The 18,596-nt window shown below is 49.4% G+C and overlaps 1 protein-coding gene across 5 annotated transcripts in view; it reads right to left on the bottom strand.

Annotated features, from left to right (window-relative positions):
* The window catches only part of hfm1 (helicase for meiosis 1), a 281,213-nt gene that overhangs the window by 98,557 nt on the left and 164,060 nt on the right, over positions 1 to 18,596 (bottom strand). For all 5 annotated transcript variants that reach the window (XM_038793806.1, XM_038793808.1, XM_038793809.1 and 2 more), the window contains 3 exons: positions 18,344 to 18,391; positions 15,593 to 15,690; positions 13,993 to 14,127 (listed from right to left, as the gene is read on the bottom strand). In XM_038793806.1, the coding sequence (XP_038649734.1) occupies positions 13,993 to 14,127; positions 15,593 to 15,690; positions 18,344 to 18,391 (281 nt within the window). The remainder of the gene's footprint in view (positions 1 to 13,992; positions 14,128 to 15,592; positions 15,691 to 18,343; positions 18,392 to 18,596) is intronic.

The raw sequence follows: 18,596 nt of genomic DNA, 5'->3' as shown, positions 1-18,596 counted from the left end.
GACCCGAATGTCTGGTACAGTATGTGGACGACCTATTACTGCAGACAGACACCAAGGCAGAGCACATCACGCTTCTGTCTGAACTCCTGGAACTTCTGAACACAATTGGATGTAAGGTTAACCCCAAAAAGGCCCAAATATTGGAAAATAAAGTGATGTATTTGGGTACAGTCATCACACACGGCAAACGCGAGATCGAGTTCAAAAGAATTGACTCGATCGTCAAATTGCCCCTTCCCCAAAATGTTTCAGCCCTCCGGTCGTTTTTAGGATTGGTTGGGTATTGTCGGAACCATATCGATGGTTTTGCGACCAAAGCAGCCCCACTATCAGACCTCCTTAAGAAAAGAGCCCCTTGGGAATGGCTTCCGCAGCATACAGAGGTTGTGGAAGAGTTAAAGAAAGCCCTTAGCGCAGCACCCGCGCTACAAGTTCCAGACCCACTCTCCCCCTACGCTATAGAGGTAGCTAGCACCGATCTGACCCTCTCGGCCGTGCTCCTTCAGGAACGGCACGAGCAGCTACGACCAGTGGCTTATGCCTCACGACTGTTAGACCCCGTGGAGCAAGGTTTCTCGGCCTGCGAAAGGCACCTGCTCGCGGTATTCTGGGCAGTACAATACTTTTCTTACATTACCGGACTCAATCCCATCACACCCCCACACAGTTACTTTTAGACGGACGACTGAAGGACGGTTCAGTGAGCCAGATAAGAGCAGCTAGATGGAGACTTCTGTTACAGGGACGGGACATAACAATTAAATGGACCAGGACACACACATTTTTAGCAGACAACCTCCAGTATCCAGGACACCCCCATGAATGCGAAATAGTAGCACCCCTACACAACACAGGACCCTTCATTGCTAAGACGCCCCCCAGGAAGATAGGGAATTCAAGCCAGAGCCCCCAGCCCACGGACACGTGTGCACCCCTACGGATCTATGTGGACGGTTCATCCACAGTTTTAGATGGCGAACGCATTACAGGATGCGGTATTTATGTGGAAGATGCGCAGGGACGTGCACTAGAGGAGATAGCAATAGCTACCCGGTCACTTAGGCGCGCAGGCAGCAGAGCTCGCGGCCATTGCATACATAGTGGACCACCCAGATTCGTTCCCCAGCCCAGCAGATATATATTCAGACAGTTTATATGTCTGTAACAGCCTCACAGATTTTCTACCCCTGTGGAGGACAAGAGGTTTTGTCTCCGCGGACGGGAAGCCACTTCCATCAGCCCCATTACTCCGCCATATCCTAGAGAAGGCAAAGGATAGGACGTATGGTATTATCAAGGTTAGAAGCCACCATCGATCATCCCCCCCTGGTAATGTGAAAGCCGACGCATTGGCTAAAGCAGGTTCCAGGCGAGGTCATTTTTGGACACCCCCAGCTAGCGCACCAGCTAGCGCCCCTGCGAGTTCAGTTCAGGTCTCACAGACAGGCATAGAGGATCTAGTACAGGCACAGAAGCAGGACGCAAATCTCCGGGAGATTTTAAAAGGAAACTTTGTGGCCCAGTACGACAAATTCAAATACGCTTTGACCACACATGAGGGTGTGATTATCAAAGACCAGTTGTATGTGATTGCCTTATTCCATGATGGTCATGGACACCAAGGGATCGACCCTACCACAGCCCACCTTAGACAGCTCTGTTGTTGGCCCAATTTAAGAGACGATGTAACGCACTACATCGAGAACTGTTTAATTTGTGCGCAGAATAACCCGGAGAGGTATTCAAAGAAGGCACAACTCAGCCACACTCGCCCCGTTAATGGCCCCTGGACTAACCTCCAGATCGCTTTTATAGGTCCATTGCCTCCTTGCAGGAATGGCTATAAATATGTTCTGGTGGTCATAGACACGTTTACGAAATGGGTAGAGGCGTTCCCATCTCGTACAAACACAGCAAAGACAGCCGCTAAGATCCTGACCCACCACATTTTTACTAGATGGGGATTCCCCAGAAGTATAGAATCAGATCAGGGATCTCATTTCACAGGACGGGTCATGAAGAACGTCCTGACCATATTCGGCATCAAACAAAATTTCCACATAGTGTACCACCCCCAGTCAAGCAGGATAGTGGAACGCATGAATCGGACTCTAAAATCGACCCTTAGGAAAATGGTACAGGAGAACAATTCAACTTGGGATTCAGTGTCCTCCATCTCCTGAGTGAAGACAATGAAAAGTATTCATTTCACACCCTAGTAATGTCCTGCGGCTTCACACACAGATTACCCCCTTGGTCTCTAATGGGCCCGACTCTTTCCCTGGGTAACCTTCTCCCCTTGAAAGTATTTATAGAAAATCTTAAGGTTCTCCCTAATCTTATTCACAAGTTCTTTCTCATGCCCCATTTTGCTCTTCTAATTGTTTTCTTAAGTTCCCTCCTGCACTTCCTATATTCCTCTAGGGCCGCAGTCGAATTTCTCCCTTTGGACTTGCTAAAGGCCTTTTTCTTCCTCCTTATCCAATCGTGGATTGTCCTAAACTCAGGGTTCCCTGAACTTATTTCTCCTGCATGTTCCCCTATAGCAAACATGTTGGACCTGTACTCTCCCCATTTCCTACTTGAATGCCCTCCACTGCACCGCTGTAGTCTTTATAATAATAATCTTTATTAGTTTCCAGGTAGGCTTACATTAACACTGCAATGAAGTTACTGTGAAAATCCCCAAGTCGCCACACTCCAGCACCTGTTCAGGTACACTGAGGGAGAATTCAGAATGTCCAAATCACCTAACAAGCACGTCTTTCGGGACTTATGGGAGGAAACTGGAACACGCAGAGGAAACCCACGCAGACACGGGGAGAACGTGCAGACTTCGCACAGACAATGATCTAAGCCGGGAATCAAACCCGGGTCGCAAGCGCTGTGAAACAACAGTGCTAACCACTGGGCTACCGTGCCACCAATAAGGATAATGAAAGGGTTTGATAGAATAGATGTGGACAAAATATTTCCACTTGTGAGGGAGACTCAACGCAGTGCCCATAAATGACAGTCACAGGGCAGCACGGTGGCGCAGTGGGTTAGCCCTGCTGCCTCACGGCGCCGAGGTCCCAGGTTCGATCCCGGCTCTGTGGAGTTTACACATTCTCCCCGTGTTTGCGTGAGTTTCACTCCCACAACCCAAAGATGTGCAGCGTAGGTGGATTGGCCACACTAAATTGCCCCTTAATTGGAAAAAATCAATTGGACACTCTAAATTTATAAAAAAAATAAAATAAATGACAGTCCTTCATAAATCCAACAGGGAAGTGAGGAAAAAATCTTTACCTAAGGAGTGGGAAGGCAGTGCTACAAAGAAGAGTTGAGATGCATTTATGGAGAAGCAGATGAAGTAAAAAGTACATGCTGATAGGGTTTGACAAGAGGAGGAGGCTTAGAGAGAGCAGAATTGACCAGTTGGGCTGACTGTCCTAATTCTGTGCTGTGGATTGAAATAGCTAAACTTCCAAAAGGTAAGACAATGGAAAAGGTATAACCAGTAATTTTAATTAATTTATGGCCTTTAAAATTCTTTTAATGGATGTCTGGGTCGACATTAGTTGCCAATCCCTAATTGACCTGGAGAAGGTTGTGGTGAGTCTTGAACTGTTGCAGTTGATCTGATGCAAGTACACTGATTGTGCTATTAAGAAACGGTTTCCAGGATTTTGATTGAGTGACAGTGAGGAATGGTGATATAGTTCTAAGGCAAGATGGTGTGCGGTTTGGGCAGTAACTTGCAAGTGGTGGCGTTCCCACATGCCTGCTGCCCTTGTGGTGGAGGTTATGGGTTTGCAAAGTGTGGCCAAGGAGGTTTGGTGAGTTGCTGTAATGCATCTTGCATATGGTACACACAGCTCCCATTGTGCGTCAATGATGGAGGGTGTGAAAGTTTAAAGTAGTGGCGGGGTGCCGATCAAGTAGGTTGCTTTATCCTGGATGGTATCAAGCTTCAGTGATAGAGCTGCACTCATCCAGGCAAATGGAGAGTATTCCATCACACTTCTGACTTGTGCCTTGAAGATGGTGGATAAGATTTAGGGAGTCAGAAGGCGAGTTACTCACCCCACGATCTCCAGTCTCTGATATTGTTGATACAATTCAGTTTCAGGTCAATTGGAACCCCCCAAGATGTTGATATTGGGGAAATTCAGCGATGCCAATGCAATTGAATGTCATTTTGATCCAGTGATAATGAAGGAATGGTGCGTGGCTTGAGGGAAGTTAAAGTCGTGGCTTTTCCATGGGTTTACTGCCCTTGTTCATCTAGGTGATAGAGATGTGAGATTAGAAGGTGCTGTCTAAGGATGCTTGGGGAGTTACTGCACTGCATCTCGTATATGGTACAGATGGTCATCGCCTGGCACTTGGGTAGTGCCAATGTTACTTTTCAGCCCTAGCCGAATGTTGCCCAGGGCTTGCTGCATATGGAGGCAGACTACTTCAGTATCTGAGGAGTTATGTCTGTAGCCATCTGAGATGGCCACCTGCAAATGTGATTGCGGCTAACAAATATATAAAACTGGCCGCCTTGAAATTCGGCTGGTTAAGATAAGCCTCAACCTCCCATGATTGTTATTTAGGAAAAGGCTGGTTGAGGAAATTGTCATAGCACTCCCCCCATCAACCACAAGCTGCGAGAGTCTCCGTACTTTAAAAATTTGCATTTCTTGTCTCTCAAAATGGTATTTTGAAAAAGAAATGAGGGAGTCACACATGGTGACAATCATAACGAATAATTGGAGTAAGGAAAGAAAGACAAATAAAACGAGATTTTTTTTTTTTATAAATGTTTTTATTCAGTTTTCATATTTTATATTGAACAAATTACAAATTGTTAGGAGAGAGAAAGAACAAAAAAAACAAACAAACACGCAAAAATTAACATTAACATACATATTTACAGGTAAGCATCTTCGTAGTAGTAACTGCGCCCGCCCCCCCCCCCCCCCCTCAACATGTTTATTTAGTTTGGTTTTGGGCCTTAGCTAGCCATCGAACCCCCGTACCGAACCTGTAGCCCCCCCCCCCCTCCCGCTACCTTCCCCCGACTATTCTTCCTCTTGTACATTGGCCACAAATAGGTCCCGGAACAGTTGCATGAATGGCTCCCACGTTCTGTGGAAGCCGTCGTCCGACCCTCGGATGGCAAATTTGATTTTCTCCATTTGGAGAGATTCCGAGAGGTCGGACAGCCAGTCCGCAGCTCTGGGCGGTGCTGCTGACCGCCAGCCAAACAGGATTCTACGGCGGGCGATCAGGGAGGCAAAGGCAAGGGCGTCCGCCCTCCTCCCCAGGAATAGATCTGGCTGTTCTGAAACCCCGAAGACCGCCACTATCGGGCATGGCTCCACCCTCACTCCCACCACTTTGGACATAACCTCGAAGAAGGCTGTCCAGTACTCCACGAGTCTGGGGCAAGACCAGAACATGTGGGCGTGGTTGGCCGGGCCTCTTTGGCACCGTTCACATCTGTCTTCCACCTCCGGGAAGAACCTACTCATACGGGTTCTTGTTAAGTGGGCTCTATGTACCACTTTTAGTTGCGTCAGGCTGAGCCTTGCGCACGTGGAGGTGGAGTTGACCCTATGCAGTGCTTCGCTCCAGAGTCCCCACCCTATCTCCATCCCCAGGTCGTCCTCCCATTTCCTTCTTGTTGCGTCCAGTACGGTGTCGTCCCTATCTACCAGTCGGTCATACATGTCACTACAGTTCCCTTTCTCTAGGATACTTGCGTCCAGTAGGTCTTCCAGTAGTGTCTGTCGTGGCGGTTGTGGGTACGTCCTTGTCTCCTTTCGTAGGAAGTTTTTGAGCTGCAGGTACCGTAGCTCGTTCCCCCCAGCTAGCTGAAATTTCTCTGTCAGTTCGTCCAGTGTTGCGATCCTGTCGTCCGTGTATAGGTCCCTGACTGTCAGTGTCCCCCCGTCCTGCCTCCACCTTTTGAAGGTGGCGTCAGTCAGTGCTGGTGTGAACCTATGGTTGTTGCAGATGGGAGCCCTGTTCGACATTTTGGTCAGGCCAAGTTGCTGCCGCAGTTGGTTCCAGGATTGGAGGGTGGCTGTCACCACTGGGCTGCTGGAGTGTTTTTTGGGTGGGGATGGGAGTGCTGCCGTGGCGAGGGCCCGGAGGGAGGTTCCCATGCAGGAGGCCTCCTCCGCACGCACCCACTCAGCCTCTGGCTCCTGGATCCATCCCCTTACTCGCTCGGCTGTTGCTGCCCAGTGGTAGAATTGTAGATTCGGGAGGGCTAGCCCTCCCCTGGTTTTTGTTTTTTGTAAGACCTTCTTTGGGATCCTAGCATTTTTACCCCCCCATACGAACGCCATGATGAGTTTGTCCAGCGCTTTGAAAAAGGCCTTGGGGATGTAGATCGGAATGGATCTAAACAGGAAGAGGAACCTGAGCAGTACGTTCATTTTGATCGTCTGAACTCTCCCCGCGAGGGAGAGCGGGAGTGTGTTCCATCTTTGCAGGTCCTTTTTAACTTCCTCCGTCAGGCTGGTGAGGTTCCATTTGTGGATCCCTTTCCAGTCATGGGCTATTTGGATCCCCAGGTAGCGGAATTTATGTCGGGCTTGATTGAACGGCAGCCCCTTTAGTGCTGCCCCCCCCCCCCCCCCTTGCGGGTGTACTGGGAAGATCTCACTTTTGCTCATGTTGAGTTTGTAGCCCGAGAAGGCTCCAAACTCTTTCAGGAGCGCGATGATTCCATCCATGCTGCTTTGTGGGTCCGAGATATAGAGGAGCAGATCATCCGCATAGAGTGAGACTCTGTGCTCTCTACCTCCCCTTCGGATCCCCCTCCAATTTTTTGCTGCCCTGAGCGCGATTGCTAGCGGTTCAATTGCTAGTGCGAACAGCAGCGGGGACAGTGGGCATCCTTGTCTGGTGCCCCTGTGCAGCTGGAAGTATTGGGAGTTGGTATTGTTGGTCTGTACACTCGCCATGGGAGCGTTGTACAGGAGCTTTACCCAAGCGATGAACCCTGTTCCAAGCCCGAACCGCTCCAGTACCTCTATGAGGTATTTCCACTCGACTCTGTCGAAGGCCTTTTCTGCGTCCAGGGAGACGATCACCTCTTGTGTTCTCTCCCCGGAGGGGGTCATTATCACGTTCAGCAGGCGCCTGATGTTCGCGGTAAGCTGTCTACCTTTGACAAAGCCCGTCTGGTCCTCTGTGACCACCTCAGGTACACAGTCTTCTAGCCTCTTGGCTAGGATTTTGGCCAGTATTTTGGCATCTGCATTCAGCAGAGATATGGGTCTGTATGACCCACATTCCGTTGGGTCTTTGTCTTTCTTAGGTATCAGCGAGATTGAGGCCTGTGCTAACGTGGGTGGCAATGTGCCCCTAGCTAGCGAGTCTGTGAACATCTCCCGCAGGTGCGGGGCCAGCGCTGTCGCAAATTTTTTGTAGAAGTCCGCCGGGAATCCGTCCGGTCCCGGCGCCTTCCCCGCCTGCATGGAGCTAATGCTGTCCATGATCTCTCCCAGTGCTAGTGGTGCTTCCAGATCCCGTTTTCTGCCCTCTCCCACAACTGGTATGTCCAGTCCGTCAAGAAACCGGTTCATCCCAGCCTTCCCCGTTGGGGGCTCTGAGGTGTACAGCTCTTGGTAGAAGGCCTTGAAGGTTTTGTTAATCCTCTCTGGTTCTGTTTCCAACGTGCCTCTGGTATCTCTGATTTGCGCAATTTCTCTGCTGGCTGCCTGCTTTCTCAGCTGGTTGGCCAACAGGCGGCTGGCTTTGTCTCCGTGTTCGTATAGGGCCCCGCGTGCCTGGCGGAGTTGGTGTACTGCTTTCCTGGTGGAGAGCAGGTCAAAGTTCCTTTGTAATTCTTTCCTCTCCGCCAGGAGTTCTACGGTCGGGGCCTCGGAGTATTTATGGTCTACCTCCAGTATGGAGTCGACCAGCTTCTGCCTAGCCACCCTTTCCTCCCTATCTCTTTGCGCTTTGTAGGCTATGATTTCCCCTCTTAGTACGGCCTTAAGCGCTTCCCAGAACGTGGAGGGTGAGACCTCCCCGTTTTGGTTGATCTCAGTGTACTCTGCTATGGCCCGCGCTATCCTTTCGCTGAAGGCCTTGTCAGCTAGTAAGGCACCGTCCAACCTCCATTTGGGGCGCTGGGCCCTTCCCGTCTCTAGCCGCACATCCATGTAGTGTGGAGCGTGGTCTGATATCACAATTGCGGAGTATTCCACCTTGTCTATCTCTGGAAGCACCGTTTTCCCCACCACAAAGAAGTCAATTCTGGTGTACACGTTGTGTACTGGGGAGAAGAAAGAGAATTCTTTCTCCCCCGGGTGGGCGAATCTCCAGGGGTCTACTGCTCCCATCTGCTCCATATAGTGACTGAGTTCCCTTGCCATGTTTGAGGTTTTCCCCGTTCTGGGGTTTGATCTGTCCGTCGTTGGGTCCTGTACACAGTTGAAGTCCCCCCCCATGATTAGTCGGTGCGTCGCTATGTCCGGGATTTCTGCCATGGTCTTTTGGATGAAGCTCGTGTCGTCCCAGTTGGGCGCATACACGTTAACTAGGACTACCGGCGCCCCATCCAGGGCCCCGCTGACCATGACATACCGTCCCCCTGGGTCCGTAACCGTCTTTGTCGCCCTAAACATTGTCCTCTTGCCAATCAGGATCGCCACCCCCCCTGGCCCTTGCCCCATAACAGGAATGATAGGTTTGTCCCACCCAGCCCTTTCTTACCCGCAGTTGGTCCTGCTCCCTCAAGTGCGTCTCTTGGAGGAAGACTATGTCGGCCCTCATGTTTCTAAGGTGGGTGAGGACTCTAGATCTCTTCACTGGGCCATTAAGTCCCCTTACGTTCCAGGTGACTATTCTGGTGGGGGGCTTCTGCCCCCTTGCTCCTGTGGGGTTAACCATATTTGTCCGGTGGACGCGCCCCTGCCCTCTGGGGTTTCCCTTTGTTAGGGGGCCGTCCAGGATGTCCACTATCACTGCTCTCCCCATGCGGTTGGGTCCCTGCGCTCCGGGGTTCCCCCTTGTCCCGGGGACACCCGCCATGGCCGTCCACTGTGTGTCCGCCACGCGGGTAGTCCCCTGCACTCCGGGGGGCCCCTTCACCCACAGACCGTACTGGGTGGGTGTTTGCAGCAGTTCCCTGTTTCGAGCCCTTGTCTGTGGCACTTTGTGGCCCTATTCCCTTTCTGGCCTCTTTTGTCCCTTCGTCCCTGCATTTCCCCTCCCTGGTCTCTCGCCCCCCGAGTGCCCCCCCCCCCGCTCTATCCCTTTCGGGGATACCCCTGTGTACCCCTCCATTGCCCCTCTCTCCCCCATTCCTGTCCCCATTTGCTCTCCCACCTTTGATGGGTGATCCCCCCCCTCCCCTGCCTGGCGCCTTCCCCCCTGTTGGGGGTGCGCTGCGGCCCTGCTCTGTTGCGCGCCCCCTTCGCTAGCTTTCCTGCTAGCACGGTGGCTCCCCGCTCGGAGGTTGCTGTCCCCCTTCCCCTCTCCCCTCTCCAGTACTCCCGTTCCCTCGTGCCGGGGCCTGGCCTCCCACCTGGAGAGGGCCCTTGGGCATTGGGTTGTTTTTCCTGGGTGTTCCTGCCAGGGGGGAGGGGGCTGGCTTTGCCTCGCCCCTCCCCACCCCCCCGTCGGCATGACGTATCTCCTTGCCATGGGCCCCTCGTCCCTACTTCCCATGGCGTTTTTCCAGCCCGTGCTCCTCAACGAATCTATTCGCCTCGGCAGGGGCTGTAAAGAAATATTCCTTGTGTTGGTATGTGACCCAGAGTTTTGCTGGGTACAGCATACCAAAACGTACTTTGTTCTTATAGAGAGCTGCTTTCGCTCTGTTGAACTCCGCCCGTCTCTTAGCTATGTCCGCTCCAAAATCCTCGTAGATTCGGATGGCGTGCCCGTCCCAATTGCAGGCTCTATTCTCCTTGGCCCAGCGCAGGATTGTCTCCCTATCCCGGTACCGGTGCAGTCTGGCTATAACTGCTCTCGGTTTTTCCCCTTCCTTGGGCTTCGGGCGCAGTGACCGATGAGCTCTGTCCATTTCCGGTGGGGTGGGAAAAGTTTCCCGCCCCACTAAGGAGCCCAGCATCGCAGCCACGAATGTTGTGGGATTTCTACCCTCTATCCCCTCTGGCAGGCCCACTATCTTAATGTTTTGCCTTCTCGAGCTGATCTCCTGGTCGTCTACCCTGCCCTTCAGGCTCCCCTGTGTTGCACTCAGTTTCGCCATTTCCCTCTCCAGGGACATGACCCGGTCGCTCACGTCAGTCGCTGCCTTCTCCAGCTCTTTAATGGTTGCCCCTTGGGCTTCCAGTATCTTCCCTTGGGCATCCACTTTCTCCTCCATTCTGGTCAGAGCCTGCTGCACCCCTGACATGGCCCTGGTCACTGCTGCCTGTGCTGCGGCCTCTGTGTCTGCTTTTAACTCTGCCTTGATTGCCTGCAGCTGCTCCCTCACCACCTCGGCAATGGCTTCCTTCCAATTCACGCCCCCCTCTAACCCCAGGGGAGAGGTTGCCCGCCCGTCCAGCTCTTTTGGATGCGGCGATACATTCTTCCCGCTGCTTCGCGTGTTGACTCGTTCGCCCAAGCTGGTTTGCCCTTTGCCCCGTCTACCTCCGGTGCCCCCTTTCTCTTGGGTCCCTTCTGGCATTTTTTTCTCCCCCTTCCCCTTCATCGTTTCTTCTCTCCTTGTTCTTCTTTTCCCCCTTTTCCGCACCCTATTTTAATTTTATTTATTAATATATATATATATATATATAAAAATATATGTATATATTTTTTTTTTTAAATGAAAAATTTATTTCCCCCCTTCTTTCCTTTACCCCTTTATTTCACCCCTTTTCTCTTTACCAGTTTTCTTTTGGGTTTTTATTTTAAAAAAAGAACAGAAATATAAGTCTCTTTTTTCTTTTGTTTTCTCTCTCCACTCGCCCAGGAGAGAGAGAGAGAGTCCCTTTGTCCTTGCCACGTGGTGGTCACTGCAGTTGGGGGGAGGGGGAGGGGCGAGTGGGCCGGGGCCCGCTGCTGGTTGGGGGGGGGGGGTGGTGTCCCCGCTGCTGGTTGGGGGGGGGGGGGGGGGTGGTGTCCCCGCTGCTGGTTGGGGGGGGGGGTTGGTTTCCCCGCTGCTGGTTGGGGGGGGGGGGGTTGGTGTCCCCGCTGCTGGTTGGGGGGGGGGGTTGGTGTCCCCCGCTGCTGGTTGGGGGGGGGGGTTGGTGTCCCCGCTGCTGGTTGGGGGGGGGGGTGGTGTCCCCGCTGCTGGTTGGGGGGGGGGTTGGTGTCCCCGCTGCTGGTTGAGGGGGGGGGGGGGGTTGGTGTCCCCGCTGCTGGTTGGGGGGGGGGGTTGGTGTCCCCGCTGCTGGTTGGGGGGGGGGGGGGTGTCCCCGCTGCTGGTTGGGGGGGGGGGGGGGGGGTGTCCCGCTGCTGGTTGGGGGGTGGGTCCCCGCTGCTGGTTTGGGGGGGGGGGGGGAAAAGAGGGCCCGCCGCTGCCGCACCGTTCCCGGCCCGCGTGGGGGGGGGGGGAGAGGGGTTGGACCTGCCGCTGCTGGGCCTCCCTGTCGCCGTTGCTCCTCGCCTCCGCCTTCCGCCGCCGCCCGCTCCTCCTCAGCTGCCGCCCGCTCCTCCTCCGCTTCTCCTCCGCTGCCGCCCGCCGCTGCCGCCCGCTCCTCCTCCGTTGTCGCCCGCTCCTCCGCCGTTGCCGCCCGCTCCTCCTCCGCCGTTGCCGCCCGCTCCTCCTCCGCCGTCCGGCCTGTCGGGGGGGTTCCTTCCTGGCGCTTGCGGGAGCCCCTCTCCCTGCGACCTCCTCGCTCGCCGCCCGGAAGTCGAGTCCCAAAACGAGATATTAACCAAAGATAATATGCTTGCAGTCCCAGGAATACACAGATAAAGGAAGACAGAAGACAGGATGAAGCAAAGACTGCTGACATGCGTTTGGATCATCGCTGGACTTCTGCAACTGTGCTCGCAACAAACTATTTTAATGCACACTGCACCAGCCCCGAATACCACTAGTTCGTCGTATATTGTGCTTGCATGTCGAAGTAACCATTGTGTGTAAATAAACCATCTTTGAACTTGAACTGACTAACTGGTTGTGTGGTCATTTGACCGATATACGGGAAAGCCTTGTGGTCTCGTAAGAGAAATAGAAACACCCACAGTATTGGCGACGCTGTTGGGACATAACATATCATAAATAGAGCCTCGTCACATTAAAAAGCAACATGTCCACTGCCATTCACAATTGGATATGGCAAGACCGCAGTTTTTTGATCTGATCTGTTGTTTTTCAGACGCTTAGCTTTATCTATCACATGCTGCTTCCACTGTTCAGCATGGAAGTAGCCCTTTGCAGTAGATTCACTGGGTTAACACCTAATTTTTAGGCATGCTCTTGATTGATAAGGAGATCAGGGATTATGGGGAAAAGGCAGGAGAATGGAGATGAGGAAAACATCAACCATGATTGAATGGCAGAGCAGACACGATGGGCCGAGTGGCCTAATTCTGCTCTTATGTCTTATGGTCTTATGCCTGGTGCTACTCCTGGAAGACTGCCCTGCCCTCTCTGTTGAATTAGGGCTGACCCTCTGGCTTGATGATAATGGTACAGTGAAGGAAGGATATGTTAGGCCATGAGGTTACAGATTGGGTTGAATACACAAATACACAGTTTTGAGCTGTTTCAATTGGAATCTATCCCATTTAGCGCAATTGTATTGTCACACACTATGGAGGGTATCGTCAGATGGAACTTAGTCTCCACAAGGACTGTGCAGTAGTCACTCCTACCTATAACATGATGGACAGATGCATCTGCAACAAGTAGATTGATGAGGGCATGGTCTAGTCAGTTTTATCGTCTTGTTGGTTCCCTCAGCATCTGTAACATGCACAGTCTGGTAGATATATCCTTCAGGACTCCATCATTTCAGTCAGACATTGAAGTCCTTTACCCAGAAGAAATTCTTTCCTTTTGCCACCCTCAGTGTTTCTTCCAAGTGGTGTTCAACATGGATAATAATAATCACTTATTATCACAAGTAGGCTTCAATTAAGTTACTGTGAAAAGCCCCCAGTCGCCACTGTCGGGCGCCTGTTCGGGGAGGCTGGAATGGGAATTGAACCCGCGCTGCTGGTCTTGTTCTGCATTACACCCAGCTGTTGTAGCCTTAAACCAGTCTGAAACCAGGGATTCTTCAGTTGTGCAAGGGCAGTAGGAGATTGCCTTGCTCATGTTTAACCTGATGCAATGGGTCTTCATAGGATCTGGAATCAATGTTGAAGACTCCCAAGGAAACTCCCACCTGACTGAATATCACTGTGCCGCCGCCATCTCTGGTGGATCTGTCCTGTCCTGGGACAGGACATACCCAGCGATGTTGGTAGCTGGGACACTGTCTGCAAAGTATGATTCTGTGAGCATGACTATATCCGGCTGTTGTTTGACTAGTCATGGGACAGCGTTTCCAATTTTGGCATAAGTCCCCAGATGTTAATGAGGAGGACTTTGCAGAGTTGACATGACTGAATACGCTGTTTTCATTTCCGGTACCCGAATCGATGCCGGGTGGTCAGTCTGGAAGTATTCCTTTTTGATGTTTCTGTAGCGGTATGGCACAACTGAGTGGTTTCCCAGGTGTTTCAGAGGACAGTTAAGAATCAACCACATTGCTATGGGTCTGAAGTCACATATAGGCAAGAACAGTAAATTGCCTTCTCTAAAGAACATTACTGAAAAATATGGGTTTTTACAACAATGGATGATAGTTTCATGCCCATCATTACTGAGGCTAGCTTTCAATTGCATAGTGCATTAATTAATTTAATAAATAATTGCATTTAAATTCTACCAGCTGCATAGTAGGATTTGAACCAAGTCATCAGAGCTACTGGATTACAGTCCAGTGATATTACCAGTCTGCCACCATCTCATCGTATGAAATTCATAATAAAGAGAAGCAAAAGAATAATAATCTTGCTAATATCACGTCATATACTGTTAGTTACCAATCTTTTCAAGTTGTCTGGAGACATATGCAGAGTTCTCCCAAAGTTTAGCCCGAAAACATTTGGCTAAAATCACTGCATTCAATAGTGCTGAGAAGTTCTTCTTTTCTTGTTGCATAAGTAATTCCGAAAGACCTATTAATAAAATATTGAATGCACATGGAATATTTAGTTCTCTTGTGATAAACCTAAAATTCCTTCAACCGTTCTTTCAATCGGTAGTAAGGATGCAGCAAACCAGGGGTTCCTAAACTGGGGTCTACAGAACTCCGGTGTTCCATGAGAGGCCTCTGGGGGTCCATGGGAGGTCTGGCAGCCACATGTTAAAGGGGCTAATATTTTTTTAAGGATGCAAACTAAAATGCATGCGTAAGTCAGCTGAAGAAGGATCGAGCAACAGCAATGGCCACAAATCAAAGAACAAAAAAAAAAAAAAATTTCCAATTTGAGCCCACCTTCTCAGAGCATTGGCTTCTCTCACTAGTGAGCCTATCAGTAGCCATTGCTCAGAGGGCAGGGCTCGGTTTTGCCAATTTGATTTCTTGTTTGTTTTCTGTTGCTGGCAGAAATGTGGCAAAGGAACAGCAGCTGTGGTACAGGGAAGTACTCTTACTCAGGAAGAGAAATTGTTACCATGGCAATGTCAACCACATTCTGAGAGTGCATTTTGAAAAAATGTTAACCCTAGCAAATAAATTGAATGCTATGTAAGGGGGGCTTTGGTAGGGCATTCATTAGGGTGGGGAAGGGAGATTTGGGAAGGGATTCATGGGGGTCTTTGGGAGCAGATTCATTGTGGGAGGGCTGTGGTAGGGAATTCATGGGGGGGCTTTCTGAGAGGATTCATGTGAGGGGATTCACGAGGCATTAACATAATAAGAACGCTAGGGTTTTCCTGATGGAGAGGTCATAGAATCATAGAATTTACAGAGCAGAAGGAGGCCATTCGGCCCATTGAGTCTGCACCAGCCCTCGGAAAGAGCACCCCACTTAAGGCCACACTTCCAACGTATCCGTGTTACCCAGTAACCCCACCTAAACATTTTGGACACGAAGGGCAATTTATCATGGCCAATCCACCTAACCTGCACATCTTTGGACTGTGGGAGGAAACTGGAGCACCCGGAGGAAACCCACGCAGACACGGGGAGAACGTGTAGACTCAGCAGAGACAGTGATCCAAGCTGGGAATCGAACCTGGGACCCTGGAGCTGTGAAGCAACTATGCTAACCACTGTGCTACCGTGCTGCCCCATGACGGGTTCCGTGCTGCCCTCATGCCCCTCGGTGTTCCGTGGCTGGAAAAGTTTAGAAAACCCTGCAGTAAACAAATCTATTTTCTATTTTCAATATCTAATTTCCACCAATTCTTTTCAGCTGTTTAGAGCCAGTAAGTAAACTTATTCAGTGGAGAAAAACTATCTAATCTAAAAGATTTCTCTTTAAAACCACTAACTTGTACACATTTGTTATTAATTATATAATGCCAATATTACAGATTAGTATTTATGCTTATTGATAATGGAAATCCAATATTGTGTGTTTAATCTCTACTGAATCATCAGTTAGGAAAAAACACCAAACACTATATGGTGCTTACATTTGGTGACTCTCACACCACACTTAAATATCTTGGCTGTGTCTTGAGTTAATGCAAATTCTTGAACTGGAATACATCCGAGGTGACTTTGAAGTAGGCTGGAAAAGAAGAAATATATTCGACATAAAGTAAAATCTTAAAACATGTTTTGAAAAGGTAAAGCAAGTAATAGTCAAGCAATTACAATTACAACAATCACAATTGATTGCATGGAAGATTTTACTCATTTATTCAGTAGGTATAAAATCATGATTATGCATGTTCCTAATTTATTTGATATATAATGCTATCCTAAGGAAAACATTACCAATCATGGAACCCCATTTATGTACCTGACAGTCAACAAATTGATTTGAATTTGTCAGAAATTCAATAATAAACATACAAATCAGATCTAGTATTTTGAAGAATGGAGATGAAATTTAAAAATTGACAATGTCATAAACTGCAGGAAATACACAGAGAGGGCATTCAGATAGACACAGTTCATCAAAACTGTCCTAACCATTGTGGGTTTACTCTGCATTTTTGTGCCGTTTATTCCCTAGTTTCAGCAGTGGTTACTTTTATATACGTTTTACAATTTTTTATTGCAACAATGTACTGTATTATTTAAAAGCATTTATGTTTGTATACAACGCAATGTTTTGCCAGTTGTTGATCTATGATTTGACTTTTGCAAAACACTGAATCATTATGGGGGAAATCAATGGATGCCAGGGAGGCTTAAAAGACTGGAAATAAGCTAACGTTGTGCCAATGTTGAAAAGCTGTGACAAAACCGACACCAGTAATTACTGTCACATTAGTCTTACTTCCATTATGTGTAAAATAATGGAATTGATTATCAAGAGCAAACTTTTTAAAAATATATTTTTATTCTCCTCCTTTTCACAATTTTTCTCCCGAATTTACACCCCCCAACAAACAATAATCAACAACAAATATATCAAACCCCATAACAATAACAACGATCCCAACCTCCCACCAACCCCCAAACATCAGCCCGCATGTTAACATAAACAAATGACAAAAAAGGAATCAGGGATTACCCATAGCCATCTTTAACATACATAGACCCCTCCCCCCCAACCCACCCACCCACCCAACTAATGTTCAATGTTATCCAGTTCTTGAAAGTGCATAATAAATAATGCCCATGACATGTAGAACCCCTCCGAGCTTCCCGTTAGTTAACCTTCTCAAGGGTCAAGTATTCCAACAGGTCCTCCCACCACGCCAGGGCACAGGGTGGAGAGGCCGCTCTCCATCCCAGCAGGATCCGCCTTCGGGCGATCAACGAGACGAAGGCTATGATATCTGCCTCCACACACGTTTCCAACCCTGGCTGGTCCGACACCCCAACTATGGCCTCCTGGGGACCTGGGTCTAGTTTCACGTGCACCACCTTGGAAATTTCCCTAAAAACCTCCTTCCAGTACTCCTCTAGCTTTGGACAGGACCAAAACATATGAATGTGATTAGCGCCCCCCCCCCCCCCCCCCCCCCCCCCCCCCACAACATTCACACACGTCTTCTACCCCTTCAAAGAATCAGCTCATCCTCGCCCTCATGAGGTGTGCTCTGTACACCACCTTCAGCTGTATCAGCCCCAACCTCGCACACGAGGTGGAGGCATTCACTCTCCGGAGCACCTCACACCAGACCCCCTCCTCTATAACCTCTCCCAACTCTTCCTCCCACTTTGCTTTGATCCCCTCCAGTGGTGCCTTATCCTTTTCCAACATAGCTCCGTATACTGCTGACACTGTCCCCTTCTCCAGTCCCCTTGCCGCCAGCACCTCCTCCAACAACGTGGATGCCGGTTCCTCCGGGAAGCTCTGTATCTCCTTCCTGGCAAAGTCCCGAACCTGCATATATCTAAATACTTCTCCCTGCTCCAGCCCATACTTTATCAAGAGCAAACTTAATGATAATCTACACAATAATATCCCATCTTATAAGAGTCAGTATTGCATTTAGAAGGGAAAGATCCTGCCTGACTAACTCCTAACTGCTTTAAGGAAATGACAAAGCAAGTGAATTTAAAAGCCCCAAGATGTGATCTACTCATCTTGCAAAAAAGGCTTTAGAAGAGGTTCAACACAAAAGGCTATTCAGTGAACTCAAAATTGGGATTCAGAGTAAGCATCGGGCGGTACTGTAGCATTGGGTAGCACTGCCTGCCTCACAGCGCCAGAGTCCCAGGTTCGATTCCGACCTCAGGTGACTGTGTGGAGTTCGTACTCTCTCCGTGTCTGCATGGGTTTCCTCCAGGTGTTATGGTTTCCTCCCACAGTCCAAAGGTGCAGGTTCGGTGAATTGGCCAGGCTAAATTGCACCCAAGTGTCCAAAGGTTAGGTGTGGTTATGGGGCTAGGTGGGGTTATGGGGATAGGGCAGTAGATTGAGCCTAGGTAGGGTTCTCTTTCGGAGGGTCGCTGCAGTCTCGATGGGTTGAATAGGAACTAAACTCGCCAGTATAAGTTTCCACCAGGAAACTGCCATGAGTTAAATCCACCATAGTGTATCCTCTAAGAGACTGCCGCAATGACACAAGATATAATTATGTTACAAATCTGATGTTGTCTATTTGACAACCTGAGTTGAACGCACCAACTGGTCATTTTAAATTGTGAACTTGCATTGTTACCATCAGATACAAGTGATTTGGCAAATTATGAACACCGAAATCTAAGCAATATGCCCAGAGCTGTTTTTAAATAAATATCACGATTGTAAACTTTCTTACCAATTCACTTTCATTTCATTTGTTTTAATCTTTCCTTCCATAGGGAACCTGTGCGTCAATTGAATCAGAGGAAAGATCAGTACAACCGTGGGATAATCAGTTTTTAAAAAAACTCTAAAACATCAATCTATTATAGGATAAATATGACTGCATACTTTTATAGAAGCATGGAACGGTTTCAACACAGGAGGCCACCACTTGATATATCAGGTCCATGCTAGCTCTTTGCAAGAGCAACTCAAATGATCCCACA

Source organism: Scyliorhinus canicula, chromosome 4, assembly GCF_902713615.1.
Source record: "Scyliorhinus canicula chromosome 4, sScyCan1.1, whole genome shotgun sequence".
Taxonomy (NCBI): domain Eukaryota; kingdom Metazoa; phylum Chordata; class Chondrichthyes; order Carcharhiniformes; family Scyliorhinidae; genus Scyliorhinus; species Scyliorhinus canicula.
The sequence above is the reverse complement of the archived record's forward strand: the minus strand, read 5'-3'. Positions and strand labels throughout refer to the sequence as shown.